Source organism: Muntiacus reevesi, chromosome X (assembly GCF_963930625.1).
Source record: "Muntiacus reevesi chromosome X, mMunRee1.1, whole genome shotgun sequence".
Lineage (NCBI taxonomy): Eukaryota > Metazoa > Chordata > Mammalia > Artiodactyla > Cervidae > Muntiacus > Muntiacus reevesi.
In genome coordinates this window covers 36,778,082-36,799,948 of record NC_089271.1, presented here as the reverse complement: position 1 = coordinate 36,799,948, position 21,867 = coordinate 36,778,082, and the positions used below count along the sequence as shown (strand labels likewise).

General features: G+C 39.3%; 1 protein-coding gene across 2 annotated transcripts in view; it reads right to left on the bottom strand.

Moving 5' to 3' along the window:
• The window catches only part of SYTL5 (synaptotagmin like 5), a 109,202-nt gene extending 87,685 nt beyond the window's left edge, over nucleotides 1-21,517 (bottom strand). For both annotated transcript variants that reach the window (XM_065916495.1, XM_065916496.1), the window contains exon 1: nucleotides 21,399-21,517. In XM_065916495.1, the coding sequence (XP_065772567.1) occupies nucleotides 21,399-21,517 (119 nt within the window). The remainder of the gene's footprint in view (nucleotides 1-21,398) is intronic.
• Nucleotides 21,518-21,867: the final 350 nt, after the last annotated feature.

Sequence of the window (21,867 nt, the reverse complement as noted above, 5' to 3'; positions counted from 1 at the left end):
AAATTCATAGTAATTACAATCTCATGGGGTTTTTGTGAGCATTAAATAAGATGATGCTGTCATGAGCATAACCATAGTGTAAAGCACAGCATGGCACATAGTAGTTGTGGAATAGACCATTCCAGTATGCATCTCCTAATATGTGTTCTCCATTTTTCTATTAGTGGAATGTCTAGCTAGGCTCATGGCCACTCAAAGACTACATTTCCCAGCATGCCTTGCAGTTAGTTTTGCCATAAGATCAAATATTAGCCAATATGATATGATCAGAAATGGTACAAGTAACCTCTAGGTCATGTCCCTAATGGAAAAGGGGTATCCCTGTCCCACGAACCCTTCTTCCCTGCCAGAAGCTAGGATGAGAATATAGGGGTGAGTCATCTTGGAAGAAGAGCCAAACTTTCAAGATGGTAGAACTACAAAAGACAAGGCACCTAGATCCATGCAATAATGGAGCCACCATTACAACATTACAAAGCTGCCAACCAATTCAGACTTTCCTGTTAGAGAGCAATGTACTTCCATCTTGTGTAAGTCGTAATTAAAACATGTCTCTGTCACCCACAGACAAACTTTTCTCCCAACAAATAAAGGAAGAACTCAGCAGATGTTAGCTCTTTTTATTATTGTCTACTTGCACAGATGTTGCTACTAGGTTTTGCTTCAGCCTCTGCTGCAGAGCCTACCAGCTAAATCCTTGTCTAGAGCTAGAGTTTCATATTCCTTTAAGAGAACAAAACCACGGTGACAAAAAATACTGTCAAACCAAAAACAATTAAAAAAAAAAGCACTTGAAATAATAAATGTGGGCAGAATAATGTCACAGCAGCCTGATGCCAATGGCTGCATGCCTCCTGCACTCCTCTGACTTTTTCATTTTGATTGTAGGCCAATGCGTGTGGCATCTATTATTAAAACCTAACCATCACAACACTTAGTCACTATAATGACAGGCACTCTGCTTTAAGTGTCACGCCCATAAACATTGACAATGACCCATGAAAAAGACATTATGATTCTGATTTTTACAGATAAAAAAGTGGAATCTCAGAGGAGAAACATCACAGGGCTATTAAGTGGTGCACTCATGATTCAGAACCAGAGTTTTATATTCCCAAATCTGTACTTTTGCCCACACAAGACTCCCCTCATTGCCTCTCAATTTATTAAAATACTGTGGCTCAGAATGAACACTGGGAATACTAACAGTTGGTATCACTTTCCCAGATGTAAAAAGCCAGACTGAACATATTTGAAGTAAAGACTCAAACATGAAGGGTTTCTCCTATCTGTCCACCAAATGATGTGTGCCCAAGTTGCCTCTTATCACAGAATCTCTCCTGGCAAACATTCTCCAATAGAGCTGCTCCTCATCAAATACCACTATAAACTTTCTTATGCTTTTGATTAATTTGCAAGTCAACAGCTATTAAAAAGAATCCAGACCATCCAAGAATGAGGGGAAAGTTTCACTCAGAGAGAAGGCTACTTGAGAGAACATAAATAAGGAACAGAATTGAAAGAATCCTTGTCTAGATAAAGAAATCTTGCCATCTATGTCAATTTATTGGGTTTCAAAACTGTCTCGCAAATTCCCTGCTGATCCAGAGGTTAGGATTCTCTGCTTTCAGTGCAGAGGACCCAGGTTCAATCCCTGGTCAGGGAACTAACATCATGCGAGCTATACAGTGCAGCCAAACAACAGCAACAAACAAATTGTCTCAAGGCAAGAGGGCACTGTGCAATCTGGGATGACACGCCAAGCACTTCCCAGTGGTAGAAACACTTGGCTCATAGGAACAAACCAGGAGATCTCACAAAACCATGTGGACAGAGGCAAGTATTTATTATCAACAGTCTTAAAATCATAGCAGAAATTGATCTCATGTATAATTATCAAACCTAGTCTTCAACCTGGGAACACCTTACAAAATATCATCCAAATTTCCTGGCTTGACAAGGAACAAGAATGTATGTATTCCAGAAATCTGAAACTCAAAGGATACCCTTTCCTGAGTATCAAAAACAGTAGAAAGATGTTCATCATCGCTAATTATAAGAAATGCAAATCAAAACTACAATGAGGTACCACCTCACACCATTAAGAAAAGTCTATAAACAATAAACGCTGGAGAGGGTGCAGAGAAAAGGGAACCCTCTTAGACTGTTGGTAGGAACGTAGTTGGTGCAGCCACTATGGAAAACAGTACAGAGATGTCTCAGAAAACTAAAAATAGAAATACCACATGACCCGGTAATCCCAGCACTGGGCATCTATCCAGACAAAACTGTAACTTGAAAAGATCCATGTACCCCTTTATTCGTAGCAGTTTTATTTATGGAGCCAAGACATGGAAACAACTTAAATGTCCATCAGCAGATGAATGGATAAAGAAGATACAGCACATATATTCAATGGAGTATTACTCAGCCATTAAAAGAACTAAATAATATCATTTGCAGCAACATGGATGGAAACCAGATCACCATATGAAGTGAAGTAAGTCAGAAAGCGAAAGACAAATGTCTTATCACTTATATATGGAATCTAACTGAAACTCCAATACTTTGGTCACCTGATGTGAAGAGCTGACTCATTGGAAAAGACCCTGATGCTGGGAAAGATTGAGGGCAGGAGGAGAAGGGGACGACAGAGGATGAGATGGTTAGATGGCATCATCAACTCGATGGATACGGGTTTGGGTGGACTCCAGGAGTTGGTGATGGACAGGGAAGCCTGGCATGCTGTGGTTCATGGGGTCGGAAAGAGTCGGACATGACTGAGTGATTAGACTGAACTGAACTGAAAATATGACAAAAATGAACTTATCTACAAAACAGCCACACCACAGTGTGGCTGCGGGCCATGGAGTTGCAAAGAGTCAGACATGACTGGATGACTGAACTGCCTGACTGGCAAGAATACACAGAAGAACTATATAAAAAAGATCTAAATGACCCATGCAACATCAATAGTGTGATCACTCACCTAGAGCCAGATATCCTGGAGGGTGAAGTCAAGTGAGCCTTAGAAAGTATTATTACGAAAAAAGCTAGTGGAGGTGATGGAATTTCAGCAGAGCTATTTAAAATAACATTGTTAAAGTGCTGTGCTCAATATGCCCACAAAGTTGGAAAACTCAGCAATGGCCACAGGAAAGGAAAGGGTCAGTTTTCACTCCAATTCCAAAGAACGGCAATGCCAAAGAATGTTTAAACTACTGTACATTTGCACTCATTTCACATGCTAGCAAGGTCATCCTTAAAATGCTCCTAGCTAGGCTTCAACAGTATGTGAATGGAGAACTTCCAGATGTTCAAGCTGGATGTAGAAAAGGCAGAGGAACCAGAGATCAAATTGCCAACTTCTGTTGGATCACAGAAAAAGCCAGGGAATTGTAGAAAAACATCTACTTCTGCTTTATTGAATATGCGAAAGCCTTTGACTACGTTAGTCAGTTAGTTCAGTCACTCAGTCATGTCAGACTCTTTGCAACCCTATGGGATGCAACATGCCAGGCTGCCCTGTCCATCACCAACTTCTGGAGCTTACTCAAACTCATGTCCATCGAGTCTGTGATACCGTCGAACCATCTGATCCTCTGTCGTCCCCTTCTCCTCCTGCCTTTAATCTTTCCCAGCATGAATGTCTTTTCCAATGAGTCAGTTCTTTGCATCAGGGGGCAAAAGTATTGGAGCTTCAACTTCAGCATCAGTCTTTCCAATGAATATTCAGGACTGATTTCCTTTAGAATTGATTGATTGGATCTCCTTGCAGCCCAAGGGACTCTCAAGAATCTTCTCCAGCACTACAGTTCAAAACCATCAATTATTTGGTGCTCAGCTTTTAAAAAAATTAATTTATATATTATAATTGAAGGTTAATTACTTTACAATTAGAAGGAGACATAGGGCAGTTCTGCAAGCTCCCAAAATGATTCTTGGTCATCTTGCAGTGTGGTTGCAGGTGTCTTGTTGATTCAGTTCAGTTCAGTCACTTAGTCATGTCCGACTCCTTGCAACCCCATGGACTGCAGCACACCAGGCTTCCCAGTCCATCACCAGTTGCCAGAGCTTGCTCAAACTCATGTCCATCGAGTCAGTGATGCCATCCAACCTTCTCCTCCTGCCTTTAATCTTTCCCAGCATCAGGGTCTTTTCCAATGAGTCAGTTCTTCACATCAGGTGGCCAAAGTATTGGAGTTTCCACTTCAGCATCAGTCCTTCCAATGAATATTCAAGACTGATTTTCCTTAGGGTTCACTGGTTGGAACTCGTTGCAGTCCAAGAGACTCTCAAGAGTCTTCTCCAACTCCACAGTTCAAAAGCATCAATTCTTCTGCATTCAGCTTTCTTTATGGTCCAACTATCACAACCATATATGACTACTGAAAAACCCATAGCTTTGACTAGATGGACCTTTGTAGGCAAAGTAATGTCTCTGCTTTTTAATATGCTGCCTAGGTCGGTCATAGCTTTACTTCTAAGGAGCAACTGTCCTTTAATTTCATGGCTGCAGTCACCATCTGCAGTGATTCTGGAGCCCAGAAAAATAAAGTCTCTCACTGTTTCCATTGTTTCTCCATATATTTGCCATGGAGTGATGAGACCAGATGCAATGATCTTAGTTCTTTGAATGTTGAGTTTTAAGAAGCTTTTTCATTCTCCTCTTTCACTTTCATCAGGAGACTCTTTAGTTTCTCTTCACTTTCTGCCATAAAGGTGGTGTCGGCTGTGTATCTAAGGTTATTGAAATATTTCTCCCAGCAATCTTGATTCCAGCTTGTGCTTCATCCAGCCCAGCATTTTGCATGATGTACTCTGTATATAAGTTAAATAAGCAGGGTGACAATATACAGCCTTGATGTACTCCTTTCCTGATTTGGAACCAGTCTGTTGTTCCATGTCCAGTTCTAAGTGTTGTTTCTTGACCTGCATACAGATTTTTCAGGAGGCATGTAAGGTAGTCTGGTATTCCCATCTCTTGAAGAATTTTCCACAGTTTGGTGTGATCTACATAGTCAAAGGCTTTAGCATAGTCAATAAAGCAGAAGTAGATGTTTTGCTGGAATTCTCCTGCTATTTCAATGATCCAATGGATGTTGGCAATTTGATCTCTGGTATTTCTGCCTTTTCTAAATCCAGCTTGAATATCTGGAAGTTCATGGTTCACATACTGGTGAAGTCCGGCTTGGAGCATTTTGAGCATTACTTTACTAGCATGTGAGATGAGTGCAATTGTGCAGTAGTTTAAACATTCTTTGGCATTGCCTTTGTTTGGGATTGGAGTGAAAACTGACCTGTTCCAGTCCTGTGCCACTGCTGTGTTTTCCAGATTTGCTGGCATATTGAGTGTACCATTTTCACAGCATCATCTACTAGGATTTGAAATATCTCAACTGAAATTTCATCACCTCCACTAGCTTTGTTCATAGTGATGCTTTCTAAAGCCCATTTGACTTCACATTCCAGAATGTCTGGCTCTAGGTGAGTGATCACATCATCATGGTTATCTAGGTCATGAAAATATCTTTTGCATGGTTCTTCTGTGTATTCTTGCCACCTCTTCTTCATATCATCTGCTTCTGTTAGGCCCATACCATTTCTGTCCTTTATTGTGCCCATCTTTGCATGAAATTTGACTGTGTAGATCACAACAAACTGTGAAAAATTCTTAAAGAGATGGAAATACCAGACCACCTTCTTTGCCTCCTGAGAAACCTGTATGCAGGTAAAGAAGCAACAGCTGGAACTGGACATGGATCAACAGACTGCTCCAAATTGGAAAAGGAGTACATCAAGGCTGAATATAGTCACCTTGCTTATTTTACTTATATGCAGAGTACATCACGTGAAATGTTGGGCTGGATGAACAACAAGCTGGAATCAAGATTGTTGGGAGAAATATCAATAACCTCAGACATGCAGATGACACTACCCTAATAGCAGAAAGCAAAGAAGAACTAAAGAGCCTCTTGATGAAAGTGAAAGAAGAGTGAAAAAGCTGGCTTATAACTCGACATTCAAGGGAGAGAACAAGACGGTGGAGGAGTAGGTGGACATGGAGTACATCTCTCTCCACAGATACATCAGGAATACACCTTCAGACACAGAAGTGCATGCAGAACACCCGCTGAGAGTGGACAGGAGTACCTGACCAGCAGAAAAGAATATATAGACCTACGCAAGACTCAGTAGGACAAAGCAACTAGGGGGAAAAACAGGAGTGTTAGCAGCACTGCACCTGTGGCCTTGGCAGGTGGGGGAACTGAAGCAGGGGTCCGATCCCCACATCGGGGCAACTGTCTAAGTCAGAGGAGAAACATTTAAGGCTGAGAGTGAAACAGCTGATCTGTGGCAGCGTAAATGGAATGAGAATCAGACACTCCTTGCTGCACCCATACATATCCCAGATGGTGCAGTGGCTGGGAACTGGAGTTTAGGGATTGTGGAGCAATCCCCGGGCAAGGGCTACTGTTGACCTCAGAGAGACAGATCGAGGGGATGTGGGGGAAGAGATTGTGGTGGGAAATGCCTGTGGAGGAAAGCCAGGCAGCCATGGTAGCAGAGTCACACATAGCGGGTGGAGCTATCACCATAGCCTCTCCCCACTGACACACCAGCATTAGCAATAAAGAGGCTGGCCCATCAAATGCCTGATGCACTGAACTACAGTAGGACCCCACCCAGGGTGCCCCTTTAAGTGCCTGATGTGCCGATCTACAGAGTAGGACCCCACCCAGGGTGCCCCTTTAAGTGCCTGATGCACTGAACTACAGAGTAGGACCCCACCCAGGGTGCCCCTTTAAGTGCCTGATGTGCCGATCTACAGAGTAGGACCCCACCCAGGGTGCCCCTTTAAGTGCCTGATGTGCCGATCTACAGAGTAGGACCCCAGCCGGGGAGCCCCTCTATGTGCCTCATGCAAGGAACAACAGAGAAGGACCCCAGGCAAGGAAGCCCTCTAAGTGCTTGAATGGGCAGAGCTATGGAGAAAGACTGGTCAAAGAGGCCTTCTGATTGCCAACTACAAGATGCTTAAAAAAGGACTCTGATACGGTCATAACTACCGCAGCAGAGGCAGCCCATGCCCCTACACACTTGGCGCTGCCAGGGTCCTCGTAAGCCAAGCAGCTACACCACCTTCACACTCAACACTAACTGGGGCAGAGCTGCCACAGGCAAAAAAAATCTTGTGCCTATGCTCACAGGGTCGTTTCAGGGTAGTGTCCAACTCTTTGTGACCCTGTAGACTGTGGCCTGCCAGGCTTCTCTGTCAGGGACGGGGGTACTCCAGGCAAGAATACTGGAGCATATTGGCCAATACTGGTTGCCATACCCTTCTAGAACACTATATTTCCTGCTGCCCTAGCCACCAACTCCCCTGAGTACCTAGTGCTGCCAGAACCCCTGCGACCCAAGCAGCTGCCCAACCTCCACACCTGGCCCTCACAGGGGCAAACCCAGGTCCTCCTGGGAAGACTCAGGAGCAAACCCCAAGGGATGACCCACATGCAGAGGTGGAAATGAAACCACAATTGAAACCCAGGGGCAGTGTGACTAAGGAAAAAGACCCAAAACCTTCCCACCATCTGTATAAGCTGCAGACTCAATGCACATGATCAACTAGGCAGACTTTATGTCTATGGAATATATAAAAAGTCATTGAGAGCTCCCACAAAAGAAAACACACTAGTTCTGATACCTGTGGACATTGGAGGCAAGAACACAGAGTAGGACATTAGAATATGAGCTGCCCCTACAGCAGGTCTAGAGATCAACACAGTGTTAGAGGGCATCCTAGGGAGGTGAGGTTGACTGTGACTCCCACGGAGGGAAAGGACTCAGAGAGTAGTGACTCAAGAAAAACATTTATTATTCTTGTGTTTTGACTTGTTCTGTAGATTCTTTTGGATTTTTTTTTCTTTATCCCCACCCCCTCCCCCTGTTGCAGTTGTCAATTTTATTGGCACTATAAAATCTAATTAAGCTTTTGAGCTTTTTTTTCCCTCAGTCACATTTTTTATTGTTGTTATAAACCTCTGGCTCTATGTTGGGCTTTTGCAGTTCTGGGGAGGTTTTTTTTTTTTCTTTTCTCTTTTCTTATTTTTAATTTTTTAAACCTATTATTATTTTTATACATTTATTCCTTTGTTTGATTTTCCTACTCTTCTTTTTCCCTTGCAGTTAATCTCTAATGTATATAAACCTTCTTCATCTACCTCTATTTAACTTTGCATATCTATTCTTTCTTTCTTTTCTTTCTTACCTTCCCTCTTAACATATTTCTTAGTTTTATTTTCATTGTTTTATTCCCCAATTGGCAGCTCGTTTTAGCTTTGTTTTCCAGTTTGTGCTTTAGTTAGTTTTGCTCAAGTAGATATAATTTTTGGTTTCCTTTGTTTGCCAGGTCAATCTATTGTACTTTATTTTTGTTGGACTGTTTTGATTTTGCTTATGGGTGTATATGTGTATAATCAGCCACACTTTTCATTGTTGTCATAAACCTCTGCCTCTACATTGGGCTTCTGCAGTTCTGTAGAGTTTTCCTTTTTTATTTATTCCATTTTTTTTCTTTTCTCATTTTATAACTTTAACTTTTAATTTTTTTAAAAGCTATTCTAAAAAAAAGCTATTCTATCTCTTCTACATTTATTCCTTTATTTGCCTTTTCCTAATCTTCTTTCCCCCTTGTAGTTAATCTTTAACATATATAAATCTTCTTCATCTACCTCTATTTAACTATGCATACCTATTCTTGCTTTCTTTTCTTTCTTTCCTTTCAACATATTTGTTAGTTTTGTTTTCATTGCTTTATTCTGCACTTGGCACTTTGCTTTAGTCTTGTTTTCCAGTTTGTGCTTTAGTTAGTTTTGTTCTTAACTGGTAAATATAATTTTTTATTTCCTTTGTTCACTGGGTCAATCTATTGTACTTTATATTTGTTGGACTGTTTTGACTTTGTTCATGGGTATATATGTATATGTGTATATTCCATTATTTTAATTACTATTTGCCTGAGTTTGTAACTGCCATTTGTCCAGGGTTCATCTTTGGTTTCTCATTTTTGGATATTTGTTTTAATCTCACTTAATGCAATAAACCATTTGTGGAATCTTCATTTCTGACCAGAGATCAAGCCCTGAGCCTTTGAAGCAGGAGAACTGACTCCAAGACCCTAGACTACCAGAGAACTAACCCTAGTGGGTATCAAGTAGTGAAAACTCACACAAAGAAACCGCTGGAATACAAGACCCAGCATCACCCAACCACCAACAACACCTTGTACAGGACACCTCATCTAAGCAACAAAGAAAACAAAAATACAAGCCAAATCATCAGCAGACAGGATTACCACTTCACTCAGCCTGGCCCATCAGAGGAAAATCAGACAAACAAAAAACCAAAAACTCAGCACAAATCTCATGCTATAAGAAGCTTACACAAACCACTGGAACAATCTTAGGAGGGCAAAAATGAAAAGGAAGAAAATTCAACCTTGAAGCCTGGGAAAAGGAGTCCTAAAACACAGTAAGTTAAAAAAAATAGTGAAAAGGCAGAAAATACTACACAAATGAAGGGACAAACTAGAAACACAAAAGTCCAAATAAATGAAGAGGAAATAGGTAAACTAGCTGAAAAATAATTCAGAATAATGATAGTAAAGATCATCCAAAACCTTGAAAGTAAAATGGAAAAAATGCAAGAATCAATTAACAAAAACACAGATGAATTAAAGAATAAACAAGAAGAGACAAACAACACAATTACTGAAATTAAAAATACACTAGAAGGAATCAATAGCTGAGTATCTGAAGCAGATGAATGAATCAGTGAGCTGGAAGATAAAATGGTGGAAAAAACTTATGAAGAGCAGAATAAAGTAAAAAGAATGAAACAGAGGATAGTCTCAGAGACCTTTGGGACAATATCAAATGCACCAATATTCAAATTACAGGGGTCCCAGAAGAAGAAGAGAAAAAGGGTATGAGAAAATATTTCAAGAGATTATAGCTGAAAATTTCCCCAACACGGAAAAGGAAATAGTCAACCAAGTCCAAGAGGCACAAAGAGTCCCACACAGGATAAACCTAAGGAGAAATACACCAAGACACACACTAATCAAACTAACCAAGACTTAACACAAAAAAATAATAAAAGCAGCAAGGGAGGAGCAACAAGTAACATACAAGGGAAACCCCATACGCTTAACAGCTGCTTTCTCAGCAGAAACTCTGCAGGCCAGAAGGGAATGGCAGGATATATTTAAAGTACTGAAAGGGAAAAATCTACAACCAAAATTACTGTACCCAGCATGGATTTCATTCAAAATTGATGGAGAAATAAAAAGCTTTTCAGACAAGCAAAAGTTAAGAGAATTCAGTAACAACAAACCAGCTTTAGAACAAATGTTAAAGGAACTTATATAGTCAAGAAATAGAAGAGAAGAGAAAAGATCTACAAAATCAACCCCAAACAATTAAGAAAATGGAAAGAGGAACATATATATCAATAATTACTTTAAATGTAAATGGATTAAATACTCCAACCAAAAGACACAGACTTGCTGAATGGATGTGAAAACAAAACCCATATATATGCTATCTACAAGAAACCCACTTCAGACCTAAAGACTCATATAAACTGAAAGTGAGAGGATGGAACAATATATTCCTTGCAAATGGGAAGCAAAAGAGAGCTGGAGTAGCAACCCTCATATCAGACAAAATAGACCTTAAAATAAAGAATATAACAAGAGATAAGGAAGGACACTATATAATGATCAAGGGATCAATCCAAGAGGAAGACATAACAACTGTAAATATCTATGCACCCAACATAGGTACACGTCAATACATGAGACAAACACTAACAGACATAAAAGGAGAAACTGACAGTAACACAATAGTAGTAGGAGACTTTAACACCCCACTCACATCAATGGACAGATCATCAAAACAGAAAATCAATAAGGAAACACAAATCTTAAATGATACATTAGATAAGATGGATTTCATTGATATCTTCAGGACATTCCATCCAGTGCAGAAGAATACGCCTTCCTCTCAAGTGCACGTGGAACATTATCTAGGATAGATCACATCTTGGGTCACAAATCAAACCTCAGTAAATTTAAGAAAATTGAAATTGTATCAAGTATCTTCTCCAACCACAACACTATGAGACTGGATATCAATTACAAGAAAAAACTGTCAGAAACAAAAACACATGGAGATTAAAAAACATGTTTCTACATAACCAACAGGTTACTGAAGAAATCAAAAGGGAAATCAAAAAGTTTCTAGAAACAAATGACAATGAAAACATGACAGTGCAAAACCTATGGGATGCAGCAAAAGCAGTCCTAAGAGGGAAGTTAATAGCAATACAATCCTACCTCAAGAAACAAGAAAAACATCAAATAGCAACACAAATTCAGCATCACATCCAAAAGCTCATACACCGTGATTAAGTTGGGTTTATTCCAGGGATGCAAGGAATCTTCAATATACACAAATCAAACAATGTGATACACCATATTAAAAAATTGAAAGATAAAAATGATCTTTTATGATCATTTTTTACCATAAATTTATGAAATGAGATCAAAATCATTTATGATAATCTTTTATGATCATCTTAATAGATGCAGAAAAATCTTTTGACAAAATCCAGCACCCATTTATGATTAAAACTCTTCAAAAATTGGCATAGAAGGAACCTACCTCAACATAGTAAAGGCCATATATGATAAGCCTACAGCAAACATTATTCTCAATGATGAAAAACTGAAAGCATTCCCTCTGAGATCAGGAACAAGACAAGGGTGTCCACTTTCACCACTATTATTCAGCATAGTTCTGGAAGTGCTAACTACACAATCAGAGAAGAAAAAGAAATAAAAAGAATCCAGATCAGAAAAGAAGAAGTAAATCTCTCACTGTTTGCAGATGGCATGACACTGTACATAGAAAACCCTGAAGATAGTATCAGAAAATTACTAGAGCTAATCAGTAAATTTAGCAAAGTTGCAGGATACAGAATCAATACACAGAAATCACCTGCATTTCTATATACTAACAATGAAAAATCAGAAAGAGAAATTAAGGAATCAATCCCATTCACCATTGCAACAAAAAGAATTAAATATCTAGGAATAAACTTACCTAAGGAGACAAAAGAACTGTACACAGAAAATTATAAGACACTAATGAAAGAAATCAAAGATGATATAAACAGATGGAGAGATATTCCATGTTCCCAGGTAGGAAGAATTAATATTATGAAAATGACTATACCACCAAACGAAATTTACAGATTCAATGCGATCCCTGTATCAAATGACGAATGGCATTTTTCAAAGAACTAGAACAAAAAATTTCACAATTCATATGGAAACACAAAAGACCCCAAATAGCCAAAGCAGTCTTGAGAAAGAAGAATGGAGCTGGAGGAATCAACCTTCCTGACCTCAGGTTATACTACAAAGCTACAGTCATCAAGACAGTATGGTACTGGCACAAAAACAGAAATATAGACCAATGGAACAACATAGAAAGCCCAGAAATAAACCCATGCACCTATGAGTAGCTTATTTTTGACAAAGGAGGCAAGAATATACAATGGGGCAAAGACAGCCTCTTCAATAAATGGTGCTGGGAAAACTGGACAGCTACATGCAGAAGAATGAAATTAGAACACTTCCTAACAGCATACACAAAGAGAAACTCAAAATGGATTAAAGATCTAAATGTAAGACCAGAAACTATAAAACTCTTAGAGGAAAACATAGGCAGAACACTTGAAGGCATAAATCAAAGTAAGATCCTCTATGACCCACCTCCTAGAGTAATGGAAATAAAAACAAAAGTAAACAAGTAGGACCTGATTAAACTTAAAAGCTTTTGCACCGCAAAGGAAACTATAAGCAAAATGAAAAGACAACCCTCAGAATGGGAGAAAATAATAGCAAATGAAACAACTGACAAAGGATTAATTTCCAAAATATACGATCAGCTCGTACAGCTCAAAACCAGAAAAACAAACAACCCAATCAAAAAGTGGGAAAAAGATATAAACAGACATTTCTCCAAAGAAAACATACAGATGGCTAACAAATACATGAAAAGATCCTCAACATCGCTCATTATTAGAGAAATGCCAATCAAAACTACAATGAGATATCACCTCACACCAGTCAGAATGGCCATCATCAAAAAGTCTACAAACAATAAGTGCTGGAGAGGGTGTGGAGAAAAGGGAACAGTCTTGCACTGTTGGTGGGAATGTAAATTGATACAGCCACTATGGAACAGTATAGAAATTCCTTAAAAAACTAGGAATAAAACCACCATATGACCCAGCAATCCGACTCCTAGGCATATACCCTGAGGAAACCAGGGTTGAAAGAGACACATGTATCCCATTGTTCATTGCAGCACTATTTACAATAGTTAGAACATGGAAGCAACCTAGATGTCCATGGACAGATGAATGGGTAAAGAAGTTGTGGTACATACACACAATGGACTATTACTCAGCCATAAAAGGGAATGCATTCGAGTCAGTTCTGATAAAGTGGATAAACCTAGAACCTATTATAAAGAGTGAAGTGAGTCAGAAAGAGAAAGATAAATATTGTATTCTAATGCACATATACAGAATCTAGAAAAATGGTACTGAATAATTTATTTACAGGGCAGCAATAGGCAAACAGACATAGAGAATAGAGTTATGGACATGGGGAGAGGGAAAGAGAGGGTGAGATGTATGGAAGTGTACTGTGGAAACTTAATTATCATATGTAAAATAAATAGCCAATGAGAATTTGCTGTACGGCTCAGGAAACTCAAACAGGGGCTGTTTATCAACCTAGAGGGGTGGGATGGGGAGGGAGATGGGAGGTTCAAAAGGGAGGGGATATATGTATACCTACGGCTGATTCATGTTGAGGTTTGACAGAAAACTACAAAATTCTGCAAAGCAATTATCATTCAATAAAAAAATAAAATAAAACCTCAACATTCAAAAACTAAGATTATGGCATCTGATGCAATCCTTCATGGCAAATAGATGGTGGAAAAATTGAAACAGTGACAGATTTTATTTTCTTGGGCTCCAAAATCATTGCAGATGGTGACTGAAGTCGTGAAATTAAAAGATACTTGCTCCTTGGAAGAAAAGCTATGATAAACCTAGACAGCATATTAAAAATCAGAGACATTACTTTGCTGAAAAAGGTTTGTAGAGTCAAAGCTATGGTTTTTCCAGTAATCATGTACAGATGTGAGAGGTGGACTATAAAGGAGGCTGAACACCAAAGAACTGACACTTTCTAACTGTGGTGCTGGAGAAGACACTTGAGAGTCTCTTGGATAGCAAGGATATCAAGCCAGTCAATCCTAAAGGAAATCACCCCTGAATATTCATTGCAAGAACTGATGCTGAAGTTCTAGTACTTTGGCCACCTGATGTGAAGGGCCAACTCCACGGAAAAGACCCTGATCCTTGGAAAGATTGATGGCAGGAGGAGAAGGGTGTGACGGAGAATGAGATGGTTGGATGGCATCACTGACTCAATTTTAGGAGTTTGCGCAAACTCTGGGAGATAGTGAAGGACAGTGAAACCTGGCATATTGCATCCCCTTGGGTCGCAGAGTCAGACATAACTAAGTGACTGAACAACAACAATAAAGTTAGAGGATACAAAATTACGTATATAATATGGTCCCAATTATGTGAACATTACATGTATACACATAAAATAACAGAAAAGAAATGCAAAAGTGGAAATTATCTCTATGAAGAGGGTCCCATGTGAGTTTTTAAAGTTAATATTGTATGTTTTTTCTAATTTTCTGTCATAAACATTATTTCCATAATAAAAAGTGTATCAGAAGATGCTAAATATTCCTTTAATTGTGAATTAAGAATTTATAATACAAAACTACTGTAGTTATTGATGCCCTTTATAGATCTTAGTGCATTAAGTTTAGAAACCTAAAACAGGCCTTTGCCATGTAAAAGTTGTATCAATTTTAGATGTTTGTATGAAATGTTTACTGGATATGCTTAATTATTCTGCAAAGAAATAATTATTAGAAAATTTATTAAATACATGTTAGCCTATTCTTATTATAGAGTTAAATCACTAACTCCTATTACTGCTGCTGCTGCTGCTGCTAAGTCGCTTCAGTCGTGTCCAACTCTGTGCGACCCCATAGACGGCAGCCAATCAGGCTCCACCGTCCCTGGGATTCTCCAGCCAAGAACACTGGAGTGTGTTGCCATTTCCTTCTCCAATGCATGAAAATGAAAAGTGAAAGTGAAGTCGCTCAGTCATGTCTGACTCTTCGCGACCCCATGGACTGCAGCCTACCAGGCTCCTCTGTCCATGGGATTTTCCAGGCAAGAGTACTGGAGTGGGGTGCCATTGCCTTCTCTGAACTCCTATTACTATAGGAACCTTAATATTAACTTCATATAAAATGGTCTTATTCCTGAAAACTAAAATGTCAGAGGTAGCATTTTTGTTAGTGAAGGTTTCATATGCATTTACCTAGGGGAAAAAAATGCACATTTCCCCAGGAATACAGTTAGTATTTGTTTAATTAAATCTTCCCTTATGAACTGACCTAACTGTGGAAGATGAATTCATTCTCCCAGCCCTGACCTCCTACCCTATGACATTCAGCCGTGTTGTAGATTACATGGGCTGAAAGGGAATGGCACTTTCCTAGACATGAATGCAAATGAATCTCTGCTGCCTACGGTCATGTCCTCTACACCAAATCTGGCTAGAGACAGTATGCAAGGAAAGGAAAGGATAATGAAAGAGGAATTCAGAGAATAAGCAAAGAGATGTACACAACTGACTCTTAAACAAGACAGGTTTTAACTGCACAGGTCCACTTATATGCAATTTTCTTCTATAGTAAATACTACAGTATTACATAATCTATGGTTCGTTGAATCCTCAGAGGTAGAACTGTGGATACAAAGGGCCAACTGTAAGTTATACTCCAAATTTTGGTTATACGGACAGTTGTTGTTATTTAGTCGCTAAGTCATATCCAGGTCTTTGTGACTCCACGGACTGCAGAATGCAAGGCGTTCATGTCCTCCACTATCTCCCAGAGTTTGCTCAAAATCATTGAGTCAATGATGCCATCCAACCATCGCATCTTTTGCTGTCCCCTTTTCCTCCTGCCTTTAATCTTTCCCAACATCAGCATCTTTTCCAATGAGCCAGTTCTTTACATCAGGTGGCCAAAGTATTGGAGTCCTTCCAATGAATATTCAGAACTGATTCCTTTAGGATTGACTGGTTTGATATCCTTGCTGTCCAAGGAACTCTCAAGAGTCTTCTCCAGCGCCACAGTTCGAAAGCATCAACTCTTCAGCACTCAGCCTTCTTTACGGTCCAGCTCTCACATCCTTACATGACTACTGGAAAATCCGTAGCTTTGAAAATAGACACTCTAGTCGGCAAAGTGATGTTTTCAGTTTTTAATAGGGAGGTTGAGAACCCCTAACTCCTGCATTGTTTAAGGGTCAACTGTGTGTGTATTAAGACATATACACACACATATATATTCATATACACATATATGAATACATACGTATCTACATAGGTAACAATTTTACTCATGACTATGGTGACCATATTATTTCAAACAAAAATAATATCCAGTCTGACAAGTGTAAGTGTAATTATTTAGAGAATCTACGGTTTGAAATGTCATCAAATATCAGGTATTTGTGGCCCTGTGCCTATGATGAGACTTCCAATATGAATCACTTGAAGGAAAATGGTATAGAATCAAAATTAAACTTAGTTTCCCTATGTGTGTGTATATGTTGGAGTTAATAAGGCATTTAATGAGAAAACCCCTAAGGTTTTAAATTCATTTAAGGCAGAGTCAGATTTTTTCCCCCAGGTCTCTGTGACTCACTAAGAGTTTGGGTTCTATTAGAGAACAAGGATGTTCATGCTGAGAGTTTCTGTTAATCTATTAAGAAGCTTTGTGGCAATTCTATTTAATACTAGGAATAAAACAAGATGTTTACCAAACTAGAAGTCCACTCCAATAGTTCTCCTGGTGTTTAATGCGAATAGTGTGTCTTTAGGCATTTGAGAAGGTCAAACCAATTTTGTTCTTAGTGGCAGTGATAAGATTTGAAAAAAAACAAACAGCCCAACAGATCAAACATTTGTAAAGTATTAAGAAGATACTGTTGTTTGGCACTTACTGGTTGCCTTTACTTCCTGGGTGAATGGGTAATTCTTGAAATCCCTTCAAATCTATTTGAACCAAATAATTAGCTTTTCTGAAGGATTCCAAACAGCTAATTTAAATGCACTCTCCCCTTTTGTCTCTGCATCCTCCTCTTTCTTCCACCATTGTGCTGGAAAATGATGGAATCAAACACTTAAAGTCAAAGCCATAAGGTTCCCAGGCTGGGCACTGTGGTCTTTTGATGACACTAATTCCTATTTGCTTGGTGGCCCATCTCAGCTGAGCTCCCTATGTGGAACACGTCATGTGCTTGCACTTTGGTTTTCAACCAGCATAAAGGGTAGAACCACATAAGGAACTCCTGTCAGTGTTTATTGTATAAGAGCAACACTTCAATAAAAGGTGTATTATATACTATATAGCTTGTAGTTCAGAGCTGTCAGTAAATACCAGGCTAAAGGTTTTCTGTTCTGTTCCATTTCTCTGACAGCTATTAGTAAAGCTGTGGATGGGTTTTCAACAGGATCAGAATAGGTGCAGTTCTGCAAAAGCATCAAAGCATAGGGGGAAAGGAAGCAATAATGCAATGAGAGAACATGGGCTCTGATCTTTACCAGCTGGACAAATGATTTAATCTAAGGTTAAGCTGTCACAGATCTAAAAGCTAATGTTCAGTTGCTATAAGATATTATGGAAGGGGGCTTCAATGGGCAAATAAGCCCATGCACCACAACTACTGAAGCCTGTGCTCCATAGAACCTGTGCTCAGCAATAAGAGAAGTCACTGTAATGAGAAGCTCATGCACCACAAGAGTAGCCCCTACTCGCCGCAATTAGAGAAAGATCGCACAGCAATGAAGACCTGGAACTCTCCAAAATAAATAAATAAAATTTCCAAAGAAAATCTCCTAGAGGTGGAAGGACTCTGTCAAACCATCTAACCTCTCAAACAGAAGCCTTATGTTAGCTCTTCTGTGAAACCATTCCTTCACTTTCTATCTTATTCATCATAACTTACTTCTTCCTCCAGACTCCCACAAAGCACCAACACACACCGCTGTAACCTAGTGAAAACAATAGGTTGTAATAACTAGCATCAATGTTTACTGTTACAACAAAATCTGCCACACCATACATTCTTTGTGTTGATGATTTTGGAGGATATAGAAGAAAATGAACTAAGTTCACTGCCTGGTCTGACCAATCTCCTGGTTGGGTTTTTGAGGAACTAACCTGGAGATGTAGATAACCGTGCACGTGATTTATGAACTGCTCTCAGGAGGAACCTGTGAGGGAGAAGGGCAGAAGGGAGTAGGGGAAGGAGGGAAGGGAAGAGAGGAGAGGCTAGGAAGGGTGTGACTTTTTAGCGACAGGCCAGACTCAGCATGATCCCATAGGGAGCTCTGAAGCAGAAGTTGCATTGCAACCTATCTGCAGAGCAGGAATAGAGACAGAGACCTAAAGAATGGAGTTGTGAAAATGGGGATTGACATATATACACTAGCATGTGTAAAATAGAATGTTAGTGGGAACCTGTTGTATAGTACAGGGAACTTAGTACTCTGTGATGACCTCGATGAGTGAGGTGGCGGGGGTAGGGGGGTGCGGTGGAAGGAAGGCTCAAGGTGGGGGGATATATGTATACATACAGCTGATTCACGTTGATGTACAATAGAAGTTAACACAGCATTGTAAAGCAATAATCATCCAATAAAAATTTGGGGGAAAAAATAGTTGTATTGCAGAGTCTGGAGGCAAGAGGTTTCTATACCCATGAGCCATTGGCTTGGGGCAACCCAGTGGGGACAAAAATGCAAGTTTATCTGGTACATGTGGCTCTTTACACCTATGGGCTACTCCAGCCACCCAAAGGTGGCTCCAAAGAAGGTGGAAAGTGCCAGTCTTTAGAAGTAAAGCACGTGGAAATTGGGAGATGAGAGCACAAATCCAGCAAAGGGACTGAAAAGGACTGGAGTGATGGTGTTCACAACTCATAAGATCAAGGGCAACACAAACCAACAATAAGCCCTAATGATTTTAGCCAGCCATTATTAAGTGCTTATTTTAATCAGTCTTGTTCTAGGCTCTTGGTAATATTACCTTATTTAATCCTTACAACAAGCTCATGAGGTAGCTACTGTTATTATTTCTGTTCTGTCAAGTGAGGAACCTAGATCTATACAGGCAACTAGTCTAAAGTGATCATAAGACTTCATGGTGTAACTAAGATTTGAATTCACAAATGGAGATGGGTGATTTGACAGCAATGTACTCTAAACACCACATTACCCACTTTGGCATGACTTCTCAATACAGAAAGCTGTGAAGAGGGACAGAGCCTGAATCATTTTGTCTGGGCTCCTATCTTGATAGCTCACAATAAAATGAGACAGAGCATCTAACATAGTCAGTGCAGCAAAAAACTGCACTAAATATCAGACAGTGTTGTTATTAAGGAAGGGAATGACATCGCCTCTTTCAAAAAAATCTCTTTTCTATAATAATATCTCTTAGGTCTGTAAAAGTCTTTCTTCTGCTGTCCTCCCAATGTTTAAAGAGCCAGGGAATCAACATTTATTCTTGATAGCTCTATTGTATATTACATGATTTGGCCAAAGTTCCATTACAGAGAATAAGGAAAGAAGGCAAGGGAAGATAGAGAAAAAGAGGGAGTATATGAGATCATTACTAAAAATTGCTGAGAATGACAGGAACAAATATTCTGAACAAAGTCCTGTTCACTGTACTTCAGTCTTTCCTGGGATCTGATTATTAAATTGCTTTTTTCTGAACAGAGTGATTTTTAATTCTCCAGAGAATGTTATCAATAACTGCTTAGTATCCTGTCTCCCATAAACAATAGAACTTTTTCAACACCATTAGAAAATTTAGTCACTTTTCAAGACTGGACTATCAATGCCAAAAATACCATTTTGGAATTCTTTAAAATCATTATTAACTGGATTTCACTGCCACCTGAATTCTAGACATAGAAAAAGTGCAGCATATTTCATCAAAGTCTTTAAGATTAGCTGAATGCCTTAGAATAATGAAAATAAAAACTCTGAGCTCTTCATTATGAAACAAGCATCAGTCAAGAATATTTCAATGTCTTTCCAATTCTAAGCATCCTAGTTCCTTTAGGCACATTGAATATTTTTGCAACATGTAAGGGTAATCTTATGATGTGTTTTCTCAAGTAAAACAAACATAAGCTTCTGATTACAGTTTTCAGAGATACTCGATACACAAAGCTACACGTTACACAGTAGACAGTGACTGAGGAAGGAACTCTGCTTATTTCTGTCCCTCTACTCAGGGGTGAGACGTAATAACCAAATACATTTAACAAGCAGGACTGGTCAGGCAGCAATCAATCATAATGAACGTAGTGACCAATCAGAATGATGCTGTGATCATTGGGGAACTGATGATGTAACCAATCAGAATGGATGCTGACTGAAACACAGATGAGGCCACACCTAGGGATTCAGCTAAATATCAACCCTGCCTACAACCCATGCAAAACTCAATTCTGCCCACATTGCTCAACTTTCCTCACACAGAAACTTATTTCAAGAAATTCAGGTGATTTCTGGGATACAATGGGAACTTCTCAGTTTCCAGATACCCTTCCTCTCACAGCTCTGGTCAATGCAAATTTCCACTAAAATTGACGGAAGAAAGAGACACAAATAAATAATAGATAAAAATTACTGTGCACTGAAGTACCATGCACTACACATTACCTTCCTTAATCTTTGCAACAAAGATGAGTGCCATACTTAGCCCTGCTGTTTTGATGAGCAAACTAAGGTGTAGAGAAGTTGAGTCACTGATTCAAGGTCACACACCTAGTACATCCCAGGGCTGGTACTCAAACCCGGGCAGTCCTTCCACTTAACTACAAGTTATGATGTCACTGGCAAATGAACATCCTCATCAACGCCATATTTACCACTCAATTCCAATCTTCTTTCTGGCTAAATGATAAAGTGGCAAAGATGTTTTCTAATATTTATGCTATTGTTTGGAATCCAGGAAGACACTGACCTACACTGGTCTCCAGTGTGGTTGGAGTTGCCCCAATTCCAATCTAAATTGCTTCCAACAAACAGAAAGCAGTCAAGGAAGGCAGACAAGATAAAAGAATATTACCTTATTCTCTTGTCCTCTATTTTTTTCAAATATTCATCTCTCTTTAGGACTCCCAGAATCATCTCCTTCTCATGATCTAATAAAAATGACAGGTTGATGAACTCAGAGTTCTTAGACATGGTATTTCAGCAGTAGCTCTGAATGACAGTGGTTGAATTTTCCAGGTAAATTGATATCCACAGTTCTTAAGGTCCCCGTGAATAACTCAAGAGTCACTCAGTTGCTTGATGAACAGAAGTTTTTAGAAGGTCTCTGAAGATCTGCTGATGGTAGGTAAGGATTCTTCCAGGCAACACAGAAAACAAGCTCCACTGGGATTACATTTCAAGAAAGTCATTATTGTTTTAACTGAAAAGATCTCCAAAGCCTTCGCTTTGATATACAGTCCAATGGCAGCTGAGTTCCCCTAATGATGCTCAGTGTTACTCCAGGAAGCTACAGAGCAGAAAACAGATCTGCTGGGACGGAA